The sequence below is a fragment of the Pan paniscus genome, chromosome 11 (genome assembly GCF_029289425.2).
Source record: "Pan paniscus chromosome 11, NHGRI_mPanPan1-v2.0_pri, whole genome shotgun sequence".
Lineage (NCBI taxonomy): Eukaryota > Metazoa > Chordata > Mammalia > Primates > Hominidae > Pan > Pan paniscus.
The window spans coordinates 109,009,533-109,032,018 of record NC_073260.2 but is presented as its reverse complement, the minus strand read 5'-3'; the positions used below and the strand labels follow the sequence as shown (position 1 = coordinate 109,032,018).

The 22,486-nt window shown below is 40.8% G+C and overlaps 2 protein-coding genes, 1 non-coding gene and 1 pseudogene across 3 annotated transcripts in view; 2 read left to right on the top strand and 2 right to left on the bottom strand.

Moving 5' to 3' along the window:
* Window positions 1–1,665: 1,665 nt before the first annotated feature.
* Window positions 1,666–3,077, bottom strand: LOC130540497 (thymosin beta-11-like). Its single transcript, XM_057298740.1, has one exon. It carries the CDS (start codon window positions 2,695–2,697, stop codon window positions 2,566–2,568), a length of 132 nt encoding a protein of 43 aa, XP_057154723.1. The 5' UTR covers window positions 2,698–3,077; the 3' UTR covers window positions 1,666–2,565.
* Window positions 3,078–4,939: 1,862 nt separating this feature from the next.
* Window positions 4,940–5,656, bottom strand: LOC100995096 (ferritin heavy chain-like; annotated as a pseudogene).
* The window catches only part of CCDC171 (coiled-coil domain containing 171), a 446,519-nt gene continuing 429,576 nt past the window's right edge, over window positions 5,544–22,486 (top strand). The window contains exon 1 of the mRNA XM_055092101.2: window positions 5,544–5,752. The gene's annotated coding sequence lies outside the window, so the exon portion shown is untranslated. The remainder of the gene's footprint in view (window positions 5,753–22,486) is intronic.
* LOC112440948 (U6 spliceosomal RNA) lies at window positions 21,708–21,814 on the top strand. Its single transcript, XR_003028925.1, has one exon. It is a non-coding gene; the product is annotated as a U6 spliceosomal RNA (small nuclear RNA).

The window sequence follows — 22,486 nt, the reverse complement described above, 5'->3', positions numbered from 1 at the left end:
CGCTCTTTTTATACAATTCAAAAGATAGAAGAGGCAGAACTGGGCCATTTCTGCTTTCTCTTTCCTAGGCCACAAGTGTTGCTAAAGAATGCAGCAAAATCATGTAGGTCCCTTAAGTTAAAATTCATATTAATGTGGCAAGTTTGAATCATATTTCACAAAAGCAGCTATATAAGAAACATTTTATCTATTATGACAAATAACTCTGACTTCAATACTATTGACTAGCAGGAAATTCAGTCTCACTATAGGGTTTCCTTCCTCCTCCTAGAAGTTCACAAGAAGTAGGCTGATGTGCTGCGCTGGGTACATATGAAAGCTTCCTCATCTTCAGACCATCCTGATTGGATGATCCCTTGCATGTCTTGGTAGCCCTACAGATAGCAAAAAAAATGTAGAGAATCAGAAAGGTTAATATGGCTCAATAAAGTATCTTACCACTTTTCCACGAACTCGTAAGATCACTCAACTGGTCCTTCATTAAATTTTGTTTCCTCTCCATTGTATAACCCATTATGACTCTTTCAAGTCATGTCAATACTACTCAAGATCACACTTAACCTTGAATCATCCTCAGTCTTAGCAGATAACCTTTTCCCCATAGAGAAGATCTGCCATCAAGTTCTTCTCAAAGTAATACCTGTCTTTCTTTGTCCCTGCTACCTCGATGGAAAAGTAAAGAATTTCCCTCATACCATCCAAAGTTAATTCTTTCTATTTTGGGGAGTGGGGGAAAGGCAATGCCCTGTATTGCGGAGGATCATGTATTTACTATACCTTTGTTTTCACAATACAAACTCAAGGAAATAGAATTCTGAAAAAAAACTTCACTGTGGGTGTATGAAGAGAAGAAAATGAAGCGTTGTAGGGGCCATGTGTTAGAAAAAAGGCCGAGTAAACACTGCAAATATTGTATTTCTCTCACTGCTGGTCCTTTTCTCGATACCTTCATAATATCTATAAACAAAGCAGATTTTCCTTGCCTTAAACAAAAACTTTCTCTTGAACGTACAGTGAATAGATCTGTGTTTTTTCACTTTTTATTTTGAAATAATTATAGATTCACAGAAAGATGCAAAAATAATACAGAAAGTTCCTTTGAACCCTTCACTCATATCCTCCAATGGTTATATCTGAATTATAGTATAATGACAAAATCAGGAAATTGATCTTGGACGATGTGTATGTATAATTATCTGTCACTTATGACACGTTGTAGATTCCTGCCACCACAATCAAGATACAGAACTATTCCACCACCATGAAGACCCCTAGTGCTACCACTTTAGAGTCATTTTCTCCTCCTCCCAATTCCTAACCCTTGGCAATCACTAATCATTTCTCCATCCCTATAATTTCATCATTTTGAGAATATTATATATATTAAATCATACAGTATGTGGCCTTTTGAGATTGGCTCTCATCACTCATCTTAAAGCTCTTAAAACCTATCCAAGTTTTTCTATGTATCAATAGTTCATTGTTTTTTATTTCTGAGTAGGATTCCATGGTATGAATGTATACAATTTGTGGAACCATCCACCTATTGAAGGACATCGTGGTTGTTTCCAGATTTCCCCTATTACAAACAAAGCTTTGATGAACATTTATGTATAGTTTTTGTGTAGATGTAAGTTTTTATTTCTCTGGGTTAAATGGCCAGAAGTATCATTACTGGGGTGTATGGTAGTTGCACACTTAGTTTTTTAAACTGCCAAACTATTTTCTAGAGTGGCTAAGCCATTTTACATTCTCTCCAAAGATGTATGAGAAATGTAGTTTTTCCTCATCTTCACCAGAATTCGGTATCGTCATTATTTTTTCTTTACACTATTCTAACAGCGTGGTCTTAATTTGCATTACCCAAATGGTTAGTGATATTAAATATCTTTTCATGTGCTTATTTGCCAACTGTACATCTTCTGATGAAATGTCTCTTCATGTCCTTTGCTAGTTTCCTAACTGGAGTGTTTTTTTACTGTTGAGTTTCAAGCATTCTTTTTTGTTTTTGCCACAAGTTGTGTTTTATTTTCATTATTCATACAAATAATTTTCATACATTTATTTATTTATTACTTATTTATTTATTTATTTAGGCAGAGTCTCCCTCTGTCACCCAGGCTAGAGTTCAGTGGCGCCATCTCGGCTCACTGCAACCTCTGCCTCCTGGGTTCAAGCCATTCTCCTGCCTCAGCCTCCTGAGTAGCTGGGATTACAGCTGGCTAATTTTGGCATTTTCAGTAGAGACGGGGTTTCACCATGATAGGTTGGTCTCAAACTCCTGACCTCAGGTGATTCACCTGCCTTAGCTTCCCAAAGTGCTGGGACTATAGGTGTGAGCCACAGCGCCCGGCCACAAATAATTTTCTATAATATCCTGGGGCAAGCCAGAGAATTTGGCAGTCCCATTGCGGGTCCCCTCAGAGACTCACAGGTCGGTGGCATGGTTCGGAGAGCCCAGGTTCACAGCGCAGCTTGTGGGGCATGTCCATCTTGCAGGTGGCTGTTCCTCCACATCTCAAGTCGGGGCTCACAGATGACAGTCATAGAGAATCCTCGAGGCTCTCAGGAAATTTCACTCCACTTCTCCTGCTCTGTGGTCTCTTTGGTCATCAGAGTGTCCTTCTGCATCTCTGTGGCCTTCAGTTTGGCCTTATCCAAGCTGGCAATTTCTTCCAGGTCTAGTTTCTGTGCCATTTTCTTACCCACTTTCCCGTTTGCCCTGAGAATACTCTCCAGCGGGGCTTGTGGCTGCAGCGTTTACCCACAACTTTGCCACAAAATATCTCACTTTTATTACTATTTTCACGTGGTTCTAGAATATTGACTTTGGAAACAAAAGACATCACTCTGTTCATAGCATTTTGTTTTTAGTAGTGCTATTTCCATTTGCAAAATAGAGTGATTCTCAATCACTGAAAATGCCAGATCCTAGAAAACATAGCATTCCTACATGGGATGTGAACATCGTTCTCAAACAGTTGTTGCCCGAAGATTCATTTGACAAATCCGGTTTTTCCGAAATAGACGATTCTGATGATTCAGACTATTTTTATGTTAGTTCTGTTTAGAAATAACTTCAGGAACGGTTTTTATATTTTATTTTCGCATCAAAAGTCAGTCAGATTTGCTTCAGCTTCAAAGAGCCTGTTTCTGTAAAATTAAATGAGCACTGGCAGTGAGCTGCCCTTTTTTGTTCTAAACAGGAAAAGGTCTAAAGCAATCCGTGGCATCCTGCTCCAACCCTGGGTTCCTGGTGCTCCCACTCACGTTGCTGTGGCAGGCGACCCAGTTTCAAGCATTCCTTATATATTCTAGATAAGAGTTCTTTGTCACACACGTGATTTGCAAGTATTTTCTCCATATGTGTAACTTGTCTTTTTGTCTTCCCTATAGGTCTTTCACAGACTAAAAGTTTTACATTTTGATGAAGTCCAACTTATCAGGTTTTTTTCTTTGATGGATTATCCTTTTGTTTTCATGTCTGAGAACTCTTCATTAAGCCCTAGATCCCAAAGATTTTTCTTCTGTTTTCTCTTTAAAACTTTAGCGTTCTATGTCTAATATTTAACCCTGTGATTTACTTTGAGTTAATTTTTGTAAGGTTTAAGTGGAGGTTCATTTTTTTGCCTATGGATATCTGAATGCTCTAGCACCTTTGTTGAAAAGACTACTCTTGTTTTCTTGAATTGCTTTTTCACCTTTGTCAAAAACTTTAGAATAAGCTTGTTTGTATCTGTAAAAGTTTTGCTGGTATTTTTTTCTTTTTTAAGAGAGGAGGTCTCACTATGTTGCCCAGGCTGGAGTGCTTTGGGTACTCACAAGCAAGGGCCCACTACTGATTAGCATGGGAGTTTTGACCTGCTCCATTTCCAACTTTGTTCAATTCACCACTCTTTTGGCAACCTGGTGGTCCCCCACTCCTGGGAAGTCACCATATTGACCTTGGACTCAGTGTGGACACCTGATCACTCAGCATAGTGCACTATAGCCTGGAAGTCCTGGGCTCAAGCAGTCCTCTTGCCTCAGCCTCCTGAATAGCTGGAACTACAAGTATACACCGCACCTAGCCTGCTGGAATTTTGATAGGAATTTAATTTATAAATGTATTATAAATTTAATTATATATACATTTCTATATTACATATTATATAGAATATATAAACAGAAATATATATTTAATTATATATAATTATATATGATATAGAAAAATATATATTTATATATAAATTTGAGGAAAATTTAGGTCTTTACTAGGTTGAGTTTTCTAACCCTTGAACACAGTGTATCTGTTAATTTAGTTCTTTCATTTCTTTGATTGGCATTTTGTGGTGTTCAGCCTACAAGTCCCACACATGTTTTGTTAGATTTATAACTAAGTATTTTATTTTTTGGAGTGCTTGTTTTAATTTCAGTGTTCATTGCTAGATATAGAAATACGGTTGATTTCTTACAGTTTAGCTTGTGTCTCAGACCTTGTTGAACTGACCAATTAAATTTAGAAGGCTTTTTTTCTTTTTCTTTTCCTTTCTCTATTTTTTGTAGATCTGTTGGGATCTTCTACATAAACAGTCATGTTATCTGTAAATAGGGACAACAAATACACTCTGTGTGATTTCAATATTTTTCAGTTTTCTGAGGGCTTTTCTGGCCCAGGATATGGTCTATCTTCTAGATGTTACTTGGGTGCTTTAAAAGATTGTATGTTCTGCTTTTTGTTGGATGGAATATTTGATAAATGTCAATTAGATCCTTCTAGATGTTGGTGTTGTTGAGTTCTTTTTTTTTCTTTTTGTATAAAGATAGGGTCTTACTATATTGACCAGGCTGGTCTCAAACTCCTGAGCTCAAGTGATCCTCCCACCTCGGCCTCCCAAAGTGCTGGGATTACAAGCACGAGCCACTGCACCTGGCCAGAATTCTTTTTTTTTTGGGAGGGGGGTACCAAATTTCTTTATTTGAAGGAATGGTACAAATCAAAGAACTTAAGTAGATGTTTTGATACAACTTATAGAAAAGGTAAAGGAAAACCCAACATGCATGCACTGCCTTGGTGACCAGGGAAGTCACCCCACGGCTATGGGGAAATTAGCCTGAGGCTTAGCTTTCATTATCACTGTCTCCCAGGGTGTGCTTGTCAAAGAGATATTCTATTCTGCCAAGCCAGATTCGGGCGCTCTCATCTTGCACAAGTTGGTCACGTGGTCACCCCATTCTTTGATGGCTTCACCTGCTCATTCAGGCAATGTGTCTCAATGAAGTCACACAAATGGGGGTCATTTTTGTCAGTGGCCAGTTTGTGCAGTTCCAGTGGTGACTGATTCACGTTTTTTTCCAAATGTAGTGCACACTGCATCGCATTCAGCCTACTCTCCCAGTCATCACAGTCTGGTTTCTTGATATCCTGAAGAAGGATTCGGCCACCTCGTTGGTTCTGCAGCTTCAACAGTTTCTCAGCATGTTCCCTCTCCTCATGAGATTGGTGAAGAAAGTATTTGGCAAAGTTCTTCAAAGCCACATCATCGAGGTCAAAGTAGTAAGACATGGACAGGTAAAGGTAGGAGGTGTAGAGCTCCAGGTTGATCTGGCGGTTGATGGCGGCCTCTGAGTCCTGGTGGTAGTTCTGGCGCACCCGCGAGGTGGACGCGGTCGTCATGGCAGTGACTAAGGAGAGGCGGCGGCGGTGGCGGCTGCTGCACGGCGCTGGAGCTGCGGCGGGGGCCTTGGGGCAGTCCCAGGGCGCGGTGAAGAGGTGACGGAGGGCTGGCTATGGGCGGCTGGCCGGGGCAGGGGACGAGGGCTGGGTTCCATCCAAGCACTGTTGAAGCAGGAAACCCCGACGACTCTCGGCGAAGAACGTCTCTTTTTTTTTGAGATGGAGTCTCACTCTGTCACCCAGGCTGGAGGGCAGTCGGCAGAGATCTTTGCTCACTGCAACCTCTGCCTCCCAGGTTCAAGCGATTCTCCTGCCTCAGCCTCCCAAGTAGCTGGGACTACAAGTGTGTGCCACCACGCCTGGCTAATTTTTTGTATTAATCCCAGCTACTCAGGAGGCTGAGGCAGGAGAATCGCTTGAACCCAGGAGGTGGAGGTTGCAGTGAGCCGAGAAAGTGCCATTGCACTCCAGCCTGGGCGACAGAGCAAGACTCTGTCTCAAAAAAAAAAAAAAAAAAAAAAAAAAAAAAAAAAAAAAATCCCTGTAGCCCCAAACCTACACTACAAATAGGCTATGCTTGGTCATTCCTAAGGGCAATAAAAGCTTTCCTCTAGCGTTGAGAAGAGAGTCAGAAAGGTAAAACCAAGAAAAAAAGTTAAAAGGAAAAGGAAGCATTTTTGTTGCAGGCATAGAGCAACTTGTCTGAGATCTATATACTCTTGTCTTCTTGAACTCCACTCTGAAATCTTCTTGGTCTTTGAGACAGGGCAGCACATGTTCTCCTTTAAGAAACCCAAATTATGTCTAATTCCTGTATATTTGGAAACATTGTCTGTCCCATTTTATAAAATTCCTAGGTAAGGCCCTGGCCTTAGACAGGGAACTCCTTTACTATCTTCTGAACCATAGCATGTAGGATTAGTCTTAACTTTTCAGGCCTCTTAGAAAGCATAACATGAAGAGCCTTTGTGTAGAAGAAAGCAGTCAAAAATTCCCCTTCAGTTTTTAGGTTTTGAACTCAAATCAAGGCCCAGATTTCCTCCTTATTGAATTAAATTATTTAAAGATGTTTAGGGGCTGGGGAATGGAAATTTGTCGATGAAAGTGAACCTTAGGTGATATCAGGGCCTATCCTGAAAGCAGGCATCAGTTGGTCAAGATAACATATCTGTGTCCAATATGCTAGTAGCAGTTAGTTTTTGCCCCATCAATTTAACACTAGGTGCATGGGAGCAACCTTGTTTTTGGTGATAATACGCCTATGGAGTTACCCCTATGTTGTCAGATGGTGAGGTAATATTTTGCAATGTTTCATAAGTGTCGTTTGGTGTCAAGAAATGATATTTGTGATAAAGAAATCACCAGGTAGGTCTAAAGCAAAAAACGGCTGGGTGCAGTGGCTCGTGCCTGTAATCCCAGCACTTTGGGAGGCCAAGGCAGGAGGCCTTGCATGCCACTGCACTCCAGCCTGGGTGACAAAGTGAGACCTTGTCTCAAAAACAAAAACAAAAACAAAAACAAAAACAAAAAAAAGCAAACACAAAAAGGCTAGGGGAGGCCGGGTGCAGTGGCTCATGCCTGTAATCCCAGCACTTCGGGAGGCCGAGGCGGGCAGATCACGAGGTCAGGAGATCAAGACCATCCTGGCTAATAGGGTGAAACCCCGACTCTACTAAAAAAAATACAAAAAATTAGCAGGGCGTGGTGGTGGGTGCCTGTAGTCCCAGTTACTTGGAAGGCTGAGGCAGGAGTATGGCGTGAACCCAGGAGGCAGAGCTTTCAGTGAGCTGAGATCGTGCCACTGCACTCCAGCCTGGGCGACAGAGTGAGACTCTGTCTCAAAAATAAATAAATAAATAAATAAATAAATAAATAAATAAATAAAAATAAGGCTGTGCTTAAGCCCACTAATGTGCTTTTCTTGTAAGATCAGTAAAAGTGAAATTATCTTTGAATACACCTCATCTGTTTAAAAATCCTTTCCAGGACTGATTTCTTTTGGTTGTAAAAGCTGGCTCCTGCAAGAGTTTTCTACAATGAGTTTGTCAAACTGCAAAGTCTGTAGGCACAATTCTCCACAAGACTGCCTTTACTTCAGTTAACAGCCACAAGTTTGGGGGTTCCCAGGGCAACTCTCACTTCTGACCAGCTGGCTATAAATTCATGGGTTCCCACAACCACTCTCAACTTTGATAATTCACTAAAAAGTTTCACTGAACTCACTAAAGTTGTATGTGTATTATAATTTTATTACAGCAAAAAGATACAAATTAGAATCATCCAAAAGAAGAGATGTATCAGGTGACATCTGGGAGGGATCCAAATGCAGAGCTTCCATCGTCCTCAGGGATGTGTTACCTGCCCAGCATCAAAGTGTGAAAATAATCAAGGCATGTTGCCAGCCGGGGAAACTCATCCAAGTTTCAGTTCCCAGAGTTTTTATTGAGGTTTCATTACGCAGGCATGATCGACTGAATCATTGTGTATGTGGTTGAACTGAATCTCCAGCCCCTCTTTCTCAAAGGTCAAGCTGATACCACATGGCTCAAAGCTCCATCCTTCTAATTACATGGTTGGTCTTTTTGGCAGGGCTAGCCCACATCTGAAGCACTTCACTAACAGAAATTATCAGGTGTGATTTGAGGGGCCCACAATGAATAACAAAGATACTCAGATCACTTGGACAACTGTAAGGTTTTAGCAATTAATCTCCCAGGGCCAGGCACAGTGGCTCACGTCCATAATCCCATCACTGTGGGAGGCTGAGGTGGGCGGATTGCTTGAGTCCAGGTGTTTGAGACCAGCTCAAGCAACATGGCAAAACCTCATCTCTACAAAAAATACAAAAATTAGCTGGGTGTGGTGGTGTGTGCCAGTAGTCCCAGCTACTTGGGAGGCTGAGGTAGGAGGATCACTTGAGCCCAGGAGGCAAAGGTTGTAGTGAGCTGAGATAGCACCATTGCACTCTAGCCTGGGCCCTGCCTCAAAAAAGTGAGACCCTGTCTCAAAAACAAAACAAAACAAAACAACAACGACAACAACAAAAAAAAAAAACAAGGAGGGCCAGGTGCAGTAGCTCATGCCTGTAATCCCAGCCCCAGCACTTTGGGAGGCCGAGGCAGGTAGATCACTTGAGGTCAGGAGTTCGAGACCAGCCTGGCCAATATGGTAAAACCCCATCTCTACTAAAAATACAAAAATTAGCCAGGCGTGGTGATGTGCGCCTGTAATCCCAGCTACTCAGGAGGCTGAGGCAGGAGAATCACTTGAACCCAGGAGGTGAAGGCTGCCATGAGCCGAGATCATGCCACTGCACTCCAGCCTGGGCGACAGAGTGAGACTCTGTCTCAAAAAAAAAAAAAAAAAAAGGAAATTATTTCCCAGGAGCTGGGGACAAAGACCTGCCAAATTGCCAAATTTTTTATTACATAGTCCCTGAATATTGTTTCCATAGAGGGGAACATGATGGGGGATTTTGTATTTCCGGACGTCTGACCTGTTGTGTTACTCTAAAAAAAAGTCACTTCGTGGTTGACTCCAATTACCAGGAAAGTATTTATTTATTTTTCTTTCTTTCCTTTTTTTTTTTTTTGTCAGAGCAGAAGAACTTGACTACTGATTTATTACACAGAACTAATATAAAAGGAAAATGAAGGCACCTACCTGTAAAGAGAATATAAACCCAATAGTTAGTTTGATTTTGTGTTTTAGCCAAATTATGAAAAATTATAGCCAAGCATTAGACTTTTACCAAGGAGTGATTAAGGAGACAAAACACATTATTAAGGATAAGGACCTTATAGGTATCAAAGTTAATAATCCAAAACTTCAAGGAAACTAGAAAGAAAGAAAATAGCTTGAACAATAACAAACAAAAGCCTGCAGATGCAAGCCTGACGATCTGACTCCAGTCATCTAGGTCTTATTTCATGAGTCTCTGATGGAAGCTGTCTACTTCATGCAGTCATCTTGATCTGAAAGTCTTGGGTGGAAACTGTCTCCTCATGATCTTGTGGTTTCTGGCCCATTGGGCTTTCTTGTAACTTAAGGATGAGTAAATTTCTTTACTTGAGAGAAATGGTTGTAAGCATCAACACCCTAGAGTTTTGTTGTAGTGTTAGATGTTTATAGTAACTTATATAGGTTCTCTTCATCAAGGCTCAAGGGCTATTTTTCTCTGAGGTCTCTTCCACAAGATGAAAAATATCAGAACATCATCAAAATAGAAGACAGTTGAATGATTTCTTGAGGGGTAACAGAAAATTAATATATAAGCATATAGTCAATGATGATCCTGGGAATAGGAGCATATGAACAGAAGGAGACTCCAGGGCTTTTTAATTTGTGCCACAAGTTATATTACAATGGTCCCTGATCGACAAAGACATTGGAACTCAATAACCTGATACAAAATCTTTTTGGAGACAATTATTGTACCAATCTTTGTACATGAAAAAACTGTATTTCTAAGATACGTCAATCAGGGACCAGACAGGAAACAGAAACCACATCAGTTTTTTGAACAGGGAAAGTTTAATATAAAGAATCATTAACTAGCAGGAGGTGAGTGAATTCAAAAAGGAGTAAACAAGGACTCTAAAGAATCCAGAAGTAGCAAGTGCGGAAAAACAGCGCATCCCTCTAGGCTGAGGAAGAATGAACGATAAAGAGGAGAAAGGGCTCCTGTCAGCAACCACCACCCCAGGGCTGAGATTCAGACCTCTTCAAAGAAGACATGTTTTTTTTTTTTTTTTTAGACGGAGTCTCGCTCTTGTTGCCCAGGCTGGAGGGCGGTGGCGCGATCTCGGCTCACTACCGCCTCCGCCTCCCAGATTCAAGCGATTCTCCTGCCCCAGCCTCCTGAGTAGCTGGGATTGCGCCACCACGCCCGGCTCATTTTTGTATTTTTAGTAGAGACGGGGTTTCACCATGTTGGCTAGGCTTGTCTCGAACTCCTGACCTCAGATGATCCGCCCGCTTCGGCCTCCCAGAGTGCTGGGATTACAGGCGTGAGCCACCGCGCCCCGGCCAGAAGATATGTTTACTACAAACACAGCCACACAGCCTGGCAATGGTGAAGATACTTGCTAGAGGGGCCTATAAAAGTGATTCACCACTGCTGGTGGGGATAGGCAGGCTGGGCCAGTCTGCAGGAAGGGTCAGCTGTTGCCAGAGGATATAGGTGGCTGGACCTGGTCTAAGGTCGCCTTAAGAAGAGGGACTATATAGACTGAGGGCACAGCTAGAGCTACTTTGTTAGGCTCGTGTATTGAAGATTATAAGAGGGCTGGAGCCCAACCGAAAAGTGTCTTTCCGTAGCTGTGGCCATGCAGTGTCACTCTAGCGCCCTCTGTCGATGAACCATAACGTTTTATCTGTTGGCAAAAAAATGATTATAGGGTTCAGGACTGATCATGAATCAGGGCAAAAGAGTGTAGATTTGCAATGGAGCGATGATATTAAATTGGTAACTAGCACATAAGCATTCACAATCATGAAACAATATTAATAATTTTTTTATTCCAAATTTTATTTTATTCCAAATTTTGTTTCCAAATTTATTCCAATTTTTTTTTTTAGACGGACTCTTGCTCTGTCACCCAGGCTGGAGTGCAATGGCGTGATCTCGGCTCACTGCAACGTCCGCCTCCCGAGTTCACGCGATTCTCCTCTGCCTCAGCCTCCTGAGTAGCTGGGACTACAGGCTCGCCCCACCGTGCCCAACTAATTTTTGTAGAGACAGGGTTTCACCATGTTGGCCAGGTTGGTGTCAAACTCCTGACCACAGGTGATCCTCTCGCCTCAGCCTCCCAAAATGTTGGGATTTCAGGCGTGAGCCACCGGGCCTGGCCACACATAATTAAAATTTAGAGAATGTCACACATGCCTAATTATTTCTACATTTTTCTTTTATAAATTGAGAAACTGACTCTTTGGCTGAACTGGTGGCTATTCCAGTAAATTTAAAGAAAGTTTTGATTTATAAGAGAACTTTACAGGCCAGGCATGGTGGCTAACTACATCTGTAGTCCCAGCACTTTGGGAGGCCGAGGAGGGTGGATCGCTTGAGCTCAGGAGTTCAAAACCAGCCTTGGCAACATAGTGAAACCCCATGTCTCCTAAAAAATACAAAAATTAGCAGACATGGTGGTGCACGCCTGTGGTCCCAGCTACTCGGGAGGCTGAGGCAGGATGATTGCTTGAGCCCAGGAGGCAGAGGTTGCAGTGAGCTGAGATCACACCACTGCACTCCAGCCTGGGTGACAGAGCAAGACCCTGTTTCAAAAGAAAAGAAAACAATAAAATCTTAAAAAAAAAAAAAGAAAAGAAAACTTTACAGTCTGATTATTCTGAATTAGGGAACTGAATTTGGAACACACATAATCAAGAAGAGTTGTCAGAGGACATAAGACATACGCATAAGCCATTTTATTCAAAGGCTATACATGGTTGTAACAAATAGGAAACACAACGATAAAAAATAGTTATTACTAGTAATTTTTATTTTTATTTTATTTTATTTTTTTTGAGACAGAGTCTCACTCTGTCACCCAGGCTGGAGTGCAGTGGCGTGATCTCGGCTCACTGAAACCTCCACCAACTGGGTTCAAGCGATTCTCCTGCCTCAGCCTCCTGAATAGCTGGGATTACAGGCGCATGGCACCATGCCCAGCTAATTTTTGTATTTTTTTAGTAGAGACGGGGTTTCACCACGTTGGTCAGGCTGGTCTCGAGCCCCTGACTTCGTGATCTGCCCACCTCGGCCTCCCAAAGTGCTGGGGTTACAGGCATAAGCCACCGCTCCCGGCCCTTGATTACTAGTAATTTAACTTTAAAAAATTTCTTGCCAAAATGATTCCATCATATGTAAGAAGTCTAGAGAGTTAACAGAATATTTTGGGAATAAAAAAGAATTTCTGTTTATCTGAGCATGAATAACTAGGTTGTTACGGGAAGAAAATGCAGATCTTAATTTTACTTTTTGTTTTCAATCCATTTTAAAATTTACAGTAAAAGATATGTAAGCCTTCAAATTTGTCTTTTGTCTTTTAAATTTTTATTTATTTTATTTTATTTATTTATTTATTTATTATGTTTTTATTTTTTTGAGACGGAGTCTCGCTCTGTCGCCCAGGCTGGAGTGCAGTGATGCAATCTCGGCTCACTGCAAGCTTCACACCATTCTCCTGCCTCAGCCTCCCGAGTAGCTGGGACTACAGGCGCCTGCCACCATGCCTGGCTAATTTTTTGTATTTTTAGTAGAGACGGGGTTTCACCGTGTTAGCCAGGATGGTCTCGATCTCCTGACCTGGTGATCCGCCTGCTTCGGCCTCCCAAAGTGCTGGGATTACAGGCGTGAGCCACCATGCCCAGCTAAAATTTTAAATAATTCTTTTGAATTTATTTTTATATAACTCTATGGATACTCATTGAGACATACACAAATATGTAAATATGCCAGCAAGTGATTAAACTAAGGCTTTAAATTGTAGCTTTAAAGCATATTTAACTTACAAAAAAAATTAACTTAAAAAAATTTAACTTTATCAGCATATTAAATAAAACAAAGTATATATTATGTTATTAAATAAACATCTTTATAAACTGCAAAGATACCTTTAAAAAACAGTTAGGCATACCTTATTTATTGTTTTGAATGCATACTCCTATTTCTGTTTAACGGTTCTCATTATTACAAACTGTAACCAAAGTAATCTATTTTGGATTTTTCAGACACAAGATAAATTAAAAGGTAGAATACCAAGAACTATAGTGCTAATGTTTTTTCCTTTGAACAAATATATATTACTTTAATACATTTTAAGGTGGCTGAATAATATATATGCATAAATAAAGGCACATATATATACATATATGTAATCATTAAAAAAGATTTGCACATCTTGCTAATCTATAGCCAGTCCATACATTAAAATAAGGTGTAAGATTATTTATTTATTTAATTTTTTGAGAGGGGTCTCCCTCTGTCACCCAGGCTGGAGTGCAGTGGCGCAGTCTCGGCTCACTGCAACCTCCGCCTCCCCTACTCAAGTGATCCTCCCACATCAGCTTCTGGAGTAGCTGGGACCACAGGCGCACGCCACCACACCAGGTTAATTTGTTTTGAATTTTGGTAGAGACGAGGCTTTGCCACATTGCCCAGGCTGGTCTCGAACCCCCGAGCTCAAGCAATCCACCTGCATTGGCCTCCCAAAGAGCTGGGACTACAGGCTGAGTCACCGTGCCCAGCCTAGAAATAATTTAAAGTTATGCTTAGTGTTCAATGTTTTGTTTTCTTTTTTATATAAAATGATTTGGCGCTTGAACTCATGAGACAGAAGTTGCAGTGAGCCAAGATCACGCCACTGCATTCCAGAGCGCCAGGGCAACAGAGTGAGACTTAGTCTCCAAAAAAAAAAATAAATAAATAAAATAAAATAATTTGGGTAATTACAGTATATTTGTTAATTAATTTATTTTAATATTAGTTTAATGTCTTAAAGTTGATTAAAAATCTGGAAATTAAAATTTAGGTCAGGCCATTGAGTCCTTATCATTTGTATTATAAGAATCCATGAGCTGGCCAGGTGCGGTGGCTCAAGCCTGTAATCTCAGCCCTCTGGGAGGCCGAGACGGGCGGATCACGAAGTCAGAAGATCGAGACCATCCTGGCTAACACGGAGAAACCCCATCTCTACTAAAAATACAAAAAATTAGCCGAGCGTGGTGGCGGGCGCCTGTAGTCCCAGCTACTCGGGAGGCTGAGGCAGGAGAATGGCGTGAACCCGGGAGGCAGAGCTTGCAGTGAGCCGAGATCGCGCCACTACACTCCAGCCTGGGTGGACTGAGCGAGACTCCGTCTCAAAAAAAAAAAAGCATCCAAGAGCCTGTGCTCAGTGACTCATGCCTGCAATTCGAGCACTTTGGGAAGCTGAGAATGGCTTGAGCTCAAGAGTTTGAGACCAGCCTGGGCAACAAATTGAGAACCCCCATCTCTACAAAAATAAAAACTAAAATTAATAGAAAATTAAAATATTTTAAAAATTCATTTAATTTTTCTTAATTCAAGAATTTTAATTCTTGATAAATCTATTATTTCATTCAGCTAAATACAATTTCATGTTTGTAATCTTAAACCATCTGTAAAAATGATAACTTACTGGGCTGATAGGATATTAATCCTATATTAGTAGAAATTTTAGAAGTTTAAATGAGAAACGAAACCCAAGTCTTGCGTTAAATAAAATATTAGGTCAACTTTTTATTTTCTGAAAAAGTCAGGGAGAAGGCATAAAGTTGGTTTGAAGCTAAAATTTTATCACTATAAAATGTTCAAAGAATCATCTATCAGTAATATTACATAGACTTCTAAAATTATTTTTAAAAACCCTCAGTATTTACATATAAAACATTTTCAAAAAAGACTTTTGAACTCATCATGCCAGGAGCTTAAGTATCTAGCTTTTTTTCTTGTCTAGGTATCAAGGCCATTACCTAAACCTACCTCAGTAGTTCTTTGCAGTGAGGAAATTAGGAAACGGCCTTTAATAGGGTGATTTTTCAGGTGAATTTTGCTTGTAAGAAACTTGTTGGGATAGTTGGATCGTTGGGAAGAGGAAGATATCAAGGCAAGTTTTAAAGAGAAAGCTGTTAGTCTTGATAAATAAGTTGTTTAGCTGGTTCACAATCTTATCTTCAAGAAATATTTTCCAGAGCAAATAAGCTAGTTATTTTTGCTTGGTGTCAATATTATTTAACATAGAGAATGAAAGCATGTTTGTCCCCATGGATGTAGGATTATGTTGGTTTCAGTTATCACTTGTGTCCCCTCACTAAAATGCAAGCAATGTGAGAGCAGATATTTTTGTGTGTATTTTTCACTTTTCTATGCCTAGCGCCTAAAACATCTAGGAAATAGTAGGTGTTGGGTAAATATTTGCTGAATGAATCTGAATTAATGGATGCATTAGAATAGCCAAGAACATTTTTAAAAAGTAAGGACAGACAATTTAGCAGTTAAAAGAGGTACTACAGTCAGGTGCAGTGGCTCATGCTTGAAATGTCAGCACTTTGGGAAGCCGAGGCAGGCAGACTGCTTGAGCTCAGAAGTTTGAGACCAGCCTTGGCAATATGGTGAAACCCTGTCTCTACTTGAAAAATGCAAAAATTAGCTGGGCTTGGGGGCCTGTGCCTGGAGTCCCAGATACTCAGGAGGCTGAGGTGGGAGGATAGCTTAGGCCAGGGAGGTCGAGGCTATGGTAAGCTGAGATTGTGTTGCTGCACTACAGCCTGAATGACAGAGCAAGACCTTGTCTCAAAAAAAAAAAAAAAAAAAAAAAAAAAAAAAAGTACTACAAAGGTACAGTAGTTAAAACAGTGCGGTATTGGAACATAGATAGATCCATTGAACAGAATAAAAAATCCAGAAACACGTACACACACGTCTATTAAACTTTCATTCCACTTTAAAGGAAACGTCAACCTTCTCAAGTATATGTGTTTTTTTGGTTGGGGGTCTTTGTTTTGAGAGAGGGTCTGGCTTCATCACCCAGGCTGGAACGCAGTGGCATGATCATTGCTCACCACAACCTCCGCCTCCAGGGCTAAGGCTATCCTCCTGCCTCAGCCTCCCAAGTAGCTGGGACTACAGGCATACACCACCACACCCAGCTAACATTTGTATTTTTAGTAGAGATGGGGTTTTGCCATGTCAGTCATTCTGGTCTTGAACTCCTGGACTCAAGGTATCTGCCCCCCTTGGCCTCTTGGAGTGCTAGGATTTCATGGGTGAGCCACCGTGCCCAAACCAAGTATATGTTTTAAAAGGAGAGGAATTTTTCTCATAGTTGCTTCCAAGTTGACCACTGCTTCTCTGTCAGTGATCCCTCAATCCCTCTTTGGTTGCACTGGTTACAATCTAGAACTCATTAACTGTGATTTCGTCTTACATCAATGCTGACAACTCCACAAAAGCTTCTATAGACTAAAAGAACGTAACATGAGGCCGGCTTAGCTTGCTTCATAAATTGGTCCTCGCTTCCATCTACAGCTCCAGTTATAAAGCTGTTAGTTGCTCTAAGAGGAGTTAACATGTGAAACTATAGGCCAGATGTGACTTTTCGCAAAGTTGGAAGCAAAGGTTCCCAAGAAGTTATACACTGCCCAGGGCTCCATTATAGACTCACTTGGCTCTTAACTTTTCTCTTCATTCCTTAGGTCTACCCTCCTTTCTGTAATAGTGCTTCCTTTTTTGGAGAGGAAATGCCACCTTCTAACCACTGTTAGATGGTCTCACTGTAGGAGACATTCTCCTCTCCAGGAGTATGGTTCTTTAAATTTGAGTCATTTCTTCAAGAGCAATGGCTCAGAGCAGTAACAAGGAAGTCTAAGGTAAGCTTTAGGAGATGAAGTCCTGTCTTGCAGTCCCATGAGGGCCAATAGCAAATTTGGACCTCTTTCAGATCTTCTCACGAGAGATAACTGCACATATCTTTTTAATTTTGTTTGGAAGTCTATTGGGTAGGTAACTATTGGATTAGAAATATATACACTTAAATCACTTGAGGAGCCTGGCGCGATGGCTCACACCTGTAATCCCAGCAGTTTGGGAGGCCGAGGCGGGCGGATCACAAGGTCAGGAGATCAAGACCATCCTGGCTAACACGGTGAAACCCCATCTCTACTAAAAATACAAAAAAATTAGCCAAGCGTGGTGGCGGGCGCCTGTAGTCCCAGCTACTCGGGAGGCTGAGGCAGGAGAATGGTGTGAACCCGGGAGGTGGAGTTAGCAGTGAGCCGAGATTGCGCCGCTGCACTCCAGCCTGGATGATAGAGTGAGACTCTGTCTCAAAAAATAAAATAAAATAAATAAATAAATAAATAAATAAATAAATAACTTGAGGATAAATACTGGAGAATGCTAGTCTAAACTTGGAAGAGTAACACTTTCCTATTGCCCGTAATTTGCAAGAACACCACTACTTATATTGGAGTCATTACATTGCTATACATACTGATTTTAGTGTCTTTCTTCCACCATTGCCCTCACTCCTACTCCTTAATTTTTGCTTTTCAATTATACTCTGTTTAGACCCGCGAGGAGTAATAATAAATAGGCTCAATTCTTAACAATAGGCTTATGTAGGGGATGTTACATTGCCTAGTGAATCTTGGCCAGAGCATTTCAATTATTCATTGTAAGGTTAAGCTAACATCTTAGACTTGGTACAATTCTCCTCTCTAATTTGTGATGGCAGTGGTGGTGTAGTAGTGATTTCGTGCTTCCAGTTACATAAAAGTCTCATTTCTAGATATTACTAAACTTCATTAATAATCAGATAAATGTAAATTAAAAGGACAATAGAATAACGATATATCACTTTTTGCTTATCAGATCGGAAAAGTTTCGATACTGAGAAAATATCTAGTGCAGAAGGAAGTGGATACTTTCACCCAATGTTATTATTTGTTTAAGTTGATACAATCTTCCTGGAAGGTAACCTGGTAGTATGTTTAAATAATTAAAATATGTTGTCAAATAGTGACTCCTCAAAAGCTCATTATAAAAACTGTTGATTAAGCAAAGTTAAGTGTATTAGATTTACTTCATTAAGAAAGTATACCACCTTGACTGAGCCTTAGCAGTGTCTCAAAACAGAAAATTAGAGTCAATTATTTGTAGAGTTTTAGAGCTTGGGCTGAATACTTTCAGGGAATGTCAGAAATATGATGAGGATTGGGCACAGTTTATGATACAGTAGCTTGATATTGGTGGGCACAATAAGGGAATTGTTGTAAAGCATTTCTTTTCTTCTTTTTTTTTTTTTTTGGTACAATATGTCACTCTGTCACCCACACTGTAGTTCAGTGGTTCTATCACGGTTCACTGCAGCCTCAACCTGGTTCAAGCCATCCTCCCAACTCACCCTCCTAAATAGCTGGGACTACAGGCATGTGCTACCATGCCGGGTTAATTTTTTTATTTTTTGTAGAGATGAGATCTCATTATCTTGCCCAGGCTAGTCTTAAACTTCTAGGCTCAAGTGATCCCCCCTACTCAGCTTCCCAAAGTGTTAGAATTACAGGCATGAGCCACCATGCCCAGCTCTTTACTGTCATTTTTTTTTTACTATCATTTTAAAGAGACAAATATGGCCGAGCATGGTGGTTCACGCCTGTAATCCCAGCACTTTGGGAGACCAAGGCAGGCAGATCACAAGGTCAAGAGATCAGGACCATCCTGGCCAACATGGTGAAACCCCATCTCTACTAAAAATACAAAAAACAAAACAAAACAAAAAAACAAAATTAGCTGGGTGTGGTGGCGTGCACCTGTAGTCCCAGCTACTCGGGAGGCTGAGGCAGAAGAATCACTTGAACCTGGGAGGCAGAAGTTGCAGTGAGCTGAGATTGCCCCACTGCACTGCAGCCTGGTGACAGAGCGAGACCCCATCTCAAAAAATAAAATAAAAATAAAAATAAAAATAAAAAAAGACAAATATGTGAAATATACGTAGACAGACAGTGTTTAATTTTTTAAATAAAAGGAATAAGTTAATAAACATCTAAATGGATAAATTATGGGCATTTATAAAATAGGTCATTATGCAGTCGTAAAAGGGTATTTTTTTTTCATATCAACGTAGAAATGTCTATGCTTATTAAGTAAAGAAAAAGTATAGAATTACAATGCATATGTTAGCATTTGTTTGGCTTCAAGCGGTGATGTGCCAGAGCTGGTTCATATTTGCTTGAGAGAGCACAGGGCTCTTGAGAGCCAAATGTGCACATTTCTTCACAAGTGCAGTCAAGCTTCATGTTGGTTGTTTAAAATTGGCCATAGTGAGAGCATTTAAAGTATTTACATCAAGGAAGTCAGCAAAGACTACAAATCAGGGGAACTTTTTCCCTCCCCCAGAGCTAGTTTACTAGCATGCCACTGGCTTCAAGTAACAGAAAACATGACTAGCACAGGCTTAAACTCTAAGGCCATTTATTGCTTACTACAAGGAGATCAGGGGAGATCAGCGGTAGTAGGCAGTTCAGGAAAGGGTCAGCAACTAATTATGTCATCGAGGATCAAGGCTCTTTTTATTCTTATCTCAGTAAATGTGCCCTTATATTTCATTGTTCAGAACTGTTCACATAGCCAACCCTAGCTACAAGGGGGCCTGGGAGCGCCAGGAGCTGGCAGCAGGAAACGGGATAGCCAAGAGTCGAACATGCATCTTCTGGAGTCGTACCTATAACTGCTACAAACAAATCAGGGTTTATCAGCAAGGGTGGGGTAGGGAATAGATAAGCAACTAACAGTGTCTGCTACTAATGTGTATGTGTGTACATGTGAATAAATATAGCAATAAATAAATAAATGCTTATTATTTTAAAAATATAGCTGGGTGTGGTGGCTCATGCCTGTAGTCCCAGCTACTTGGGAGACTGAGGTGGGAGAATCACTTGAGGCCAGGAGTTTGAGGCCAGCTTGGGTATCATAGTGAGACCCCCTATCTGTAAAAAACAGAAGTATTTTTTGTTTTTGTTTTTGTTTTTGTTTTGAGACAGAGTCTTGCTCTTGTGACCCAGGCTGGAGTGTAATGGTGTGATCTTGGCTCACTGCAAATTCCGCCTCCCAGGTTAAGCCATTCTTGTGCCTCAGCCTCCCAAGAAGCTGGGATTACATGCGTGTGCTACCACACCCAGCTAACTTTTGCATTTTCAGTAGAGACAGGGTTTCTGCATATTGGCCAGGCTTGTCTGGAACTCCTGGCCTCAAGTGAGCAACCCACCTTGGCCTCCCAAAGTACTGGGATTACAAGCATGAGCCACTGTGCCTGGCCAAAAATTAGGTATTTATTTATACATCAAAATATCTATAAAGAAATAAAACACATTCTTAAATGTTTTTAGATCTGGAGTAGAGAAGTTGGACTTTGGGGATACTTTACATATTTTTATGTATATGTATTTTTATTTATTTTTTAAAAAGACTTTAAGAGCAGTTTTAGGTTCACAGCAGAATTAAACAGAAAGCACTGAGATTTCTCATACACACCCTTCCCCCACACATGTGCAACTTCCCCCGTTTTCAGCATCTTCCACCAGAGAGCTACATTTGCTGCAATCCATGAATCATCATAATCATAATCACCCAAAGTCTGTAGTTTACATTAGGGCTCACTCTTGGTGTTGTATATTCATGGATTTAGAGAAATTTATAATCCACCATTACAGTAGCATACAGAGCAGCTTCACTGGCGTAAAAATTGTTCGTGCTCTGCCTATTCATCCCTTCCCCTACCAACATCTTGGCAACCTCTGATCTTCTTGCTTTCTTCCTAGTTTGATTTTCCAGAATGTCATACACAGGTATACCTTGGAGACTTTGCAGGTTGAGCTCCAGACCACCATAGTAAAGCAAACATTGCAATACAGTGAGTCACACAAATATTTTGCTTTCCCAGTGCATATAAAAGTTATGTTCACACTATTCTGTAGTCTATTAACTATGCAATAGAGATCTGGCAGTGGCTCATGCCTATAATCCCGGAACTTTGGGAGGCTGAGGCAGGAGGATTACTTGAGCCCAGGAGTTTGAGATAAGCCTGGGTAACATGGTAAAACCCCATCTTTACAAAAAATACCAAAATAGACCTGGATGTAGTGGCACAAGCTTGCAGTACCAGCTACTAAGGAGGCTGAGCTGGGAGGATTGCTGAAGCTCAGGAGGTCGGAGCTGCAGTGAGCTGTGAGCATGCCATTGCACTTCAGACTGGGCAACAGAGCGAGACTCTGTCTCTACAAAAAAATGGGTGTGGTGGTGCACACCTGTAGTACCAGCTACTTGGGAGGCTGAGGTGGGAGGACTACTTGAGCCTGGGAGGACAAGGCTGCGGTGAGCGGTGATCATGCCACTGCATTCCAGCCTGCGCAGCAATGTGAGACCCTATGTCAAAAAATAAAATAAAATAAAAAAATAATAAATTCTTGTCATTTCAACAATGTTCAGGGCATCTTCACCAGGAGCAGATTCCATCTCAAGAAACCACTTTCTGTGCTTGTTTCAGCAGCACATATACTAAAACTGGAATGATGTAGAGAAGATTAGCATGGCCCCTGAGCAAGGATGACATGCAAATTTGTGAAGTGTTCCACATTTTTTGACAAATGGGATCTAATTAAAGAGCTTCTGCACAGCGAAAGAAACTATCATCAGGGCAAACAGGCAACCTACAGAATGGGAGAAAATTTTTCCAATCTACCCAAGTGACAAAGGTCTAATATCCAGAATCTACAAGGAACTTAGATTTACAAGAAAAAAAACAAACAACCCCATCAAAAAGTGGGCAAAGAACATGAACAGACACTTCTTAAAAGAAGACATTTATGCAGCCAACAAACATGAATAAAAGCTCAACGTCACTGATCATTAGAGAAATACAAATCGAAAGCACAATGAGATAACATCTCATGCCAGTCAGAATGGCAATTATTAAAAAGTCAAGAAACAACAGATGCTGGTGAGGCTGTGGAGAAAAAGGAATGTTTTTACACTCTTGGTGGGAATGTAAATTAGTTCAACCACTGTGGAAGATAGTGTGGCGATTCCTCAAGGATCTAGAACCAGAAATACCATTTGACCCAGCAATCCCATTACTGGGTATATACCCAAAGGAATATAAATCATTCTGTTATAAAGATACATGCACAGGTATGTTTATTGCAGCACTATTCACAATAGCAAAGACATGCAATCAACCTTAATACCCATCAATGATATACTGAATAAAGAAAATGTGGCACATAGACACCATAGAATACTACGCAGCCATA

Bases quoted from the DNA above. Each gene is read 5' to 3' on its own strand.
- LOC130540497 (XM_057298740.1), bottom strand. From the start codon at position 2,697: ATGGCACAGAAACTAGACCTGGAAGAAATTGCCAGCTTGGATAAGGCC.